This window comes from Austrofundulus limnaeus, unplaced genomic scaffold (genome assembly GCF_001266775.1).
Source record: "Austrofundulus limnaeus strain Quisiro unplaced genomic scaffold, Austrofundulus_limnaeus-1.0 Scaffold3718, whole genome shotgun sequence".
Taxonomy (NCBI): Eukaryota; Metazoa; Chordata; class Actinopteri; order Cyprinodontiformes; family Rivulidae; genus Austrofundulus; species Austrofundulus limnaeus.
Window position 1 is genome coordinate 1 of NW_013956120.1, and position 892 is coordinate 892.

The 892-nt window shown below is 54.0% G+C and overlaps 1 protein-coding gene across 1 annotated transcript; it reads right to left on the bottom strand.

Moving 5' to 3' along the window:
• Positions 1–75: 75 nt before the first annotated feature.
• LOC106511973 (thimet oligopeptidase) lies at positions 76–733 on the bottom strand (the record flags this gene model as incomplete). Its single annotated transcript, XM_014000683.1, is given in 3 exon segments — positions 76–306; positions 378–520; positions 598–733. Coding segments are annotated over 3 exon segments (507 nt in total), but the record flags the coding sequence as incomplete, so codon positions are not given.
• Positions 734–892: the final 159 nt, after the last annotated feature.

Sequence of the window (892 nt, forward strand, 5' to 3'; positions counted from 1 at the left end):
AAATAAATAAATAAATAAATAAATAAATAAAGAGTCCTCGCACACTGAGCTGATGTGGGTCTGCAGTGGTCCTGGTCCTCACCGGGGGTACAGGTCCAGGTAGAACTGTCCCACCACCTGGCTGCTGCTGCGGTCCTTCACACAGTACAGAGTGACGTCCTGGTGCCAGACCTCGGCCCCGTCCACCAGCTGGAAGGACAGACCCAGCAGGTCCTGGTAGATGTCCAACAGACCCTGGGTCACCACCTCCATGGGGAAGTACTCCTTCAACAGGTTCTGGTCCACAGCGTACTGGGTCTCCTCCACCTGAGGACACAGGTAATCATCATCAGAGTCTGGTTCTGGACCAGCATCAGGACCAGCTGGACCCGTCTCACCTGGGTCATGAAGTAGCGAGTGTCCCAGGCGTGGAGCTTCCTGTCAAACTCCACTCCTCTCTTCTCACACTCCTTCTCCTTCAGCCGCAGGAGGACGGCCCGCTCCTCCTCACCCAGGGGCTTCAGCTTCCGGGACAAGTCCTCTGAGACACAGACAGAGACAGGAGGACTCAGACAGAAGACTCAGGACCAGGACTGAGGTTCTGCTTCTTGGACTGACCCAGGAAGGAGGACACCCTCCTCCCAGACTTGGCCATGTTCATCTCCAGGACGAAGTCTGCGTGTGTGCTGAAGCCCAGCAGAGAGGACTTCTGAGCCCGGAGCTTCAGCAGGTCCTTCAGGATCTCAGAGTTCTCCTGAAGACACAGACAGGACCCAGATCAGCTGAACGACAGCCGAGAGGCAGCCGAGAGACAGCCGAAATACAGCTAAAATACAGCCGAAAAACAGCTAAAATACAGCTAAAATACAGCTGAAACACAGCTAAAATACAGCTAAAATACAGCTAAAATACA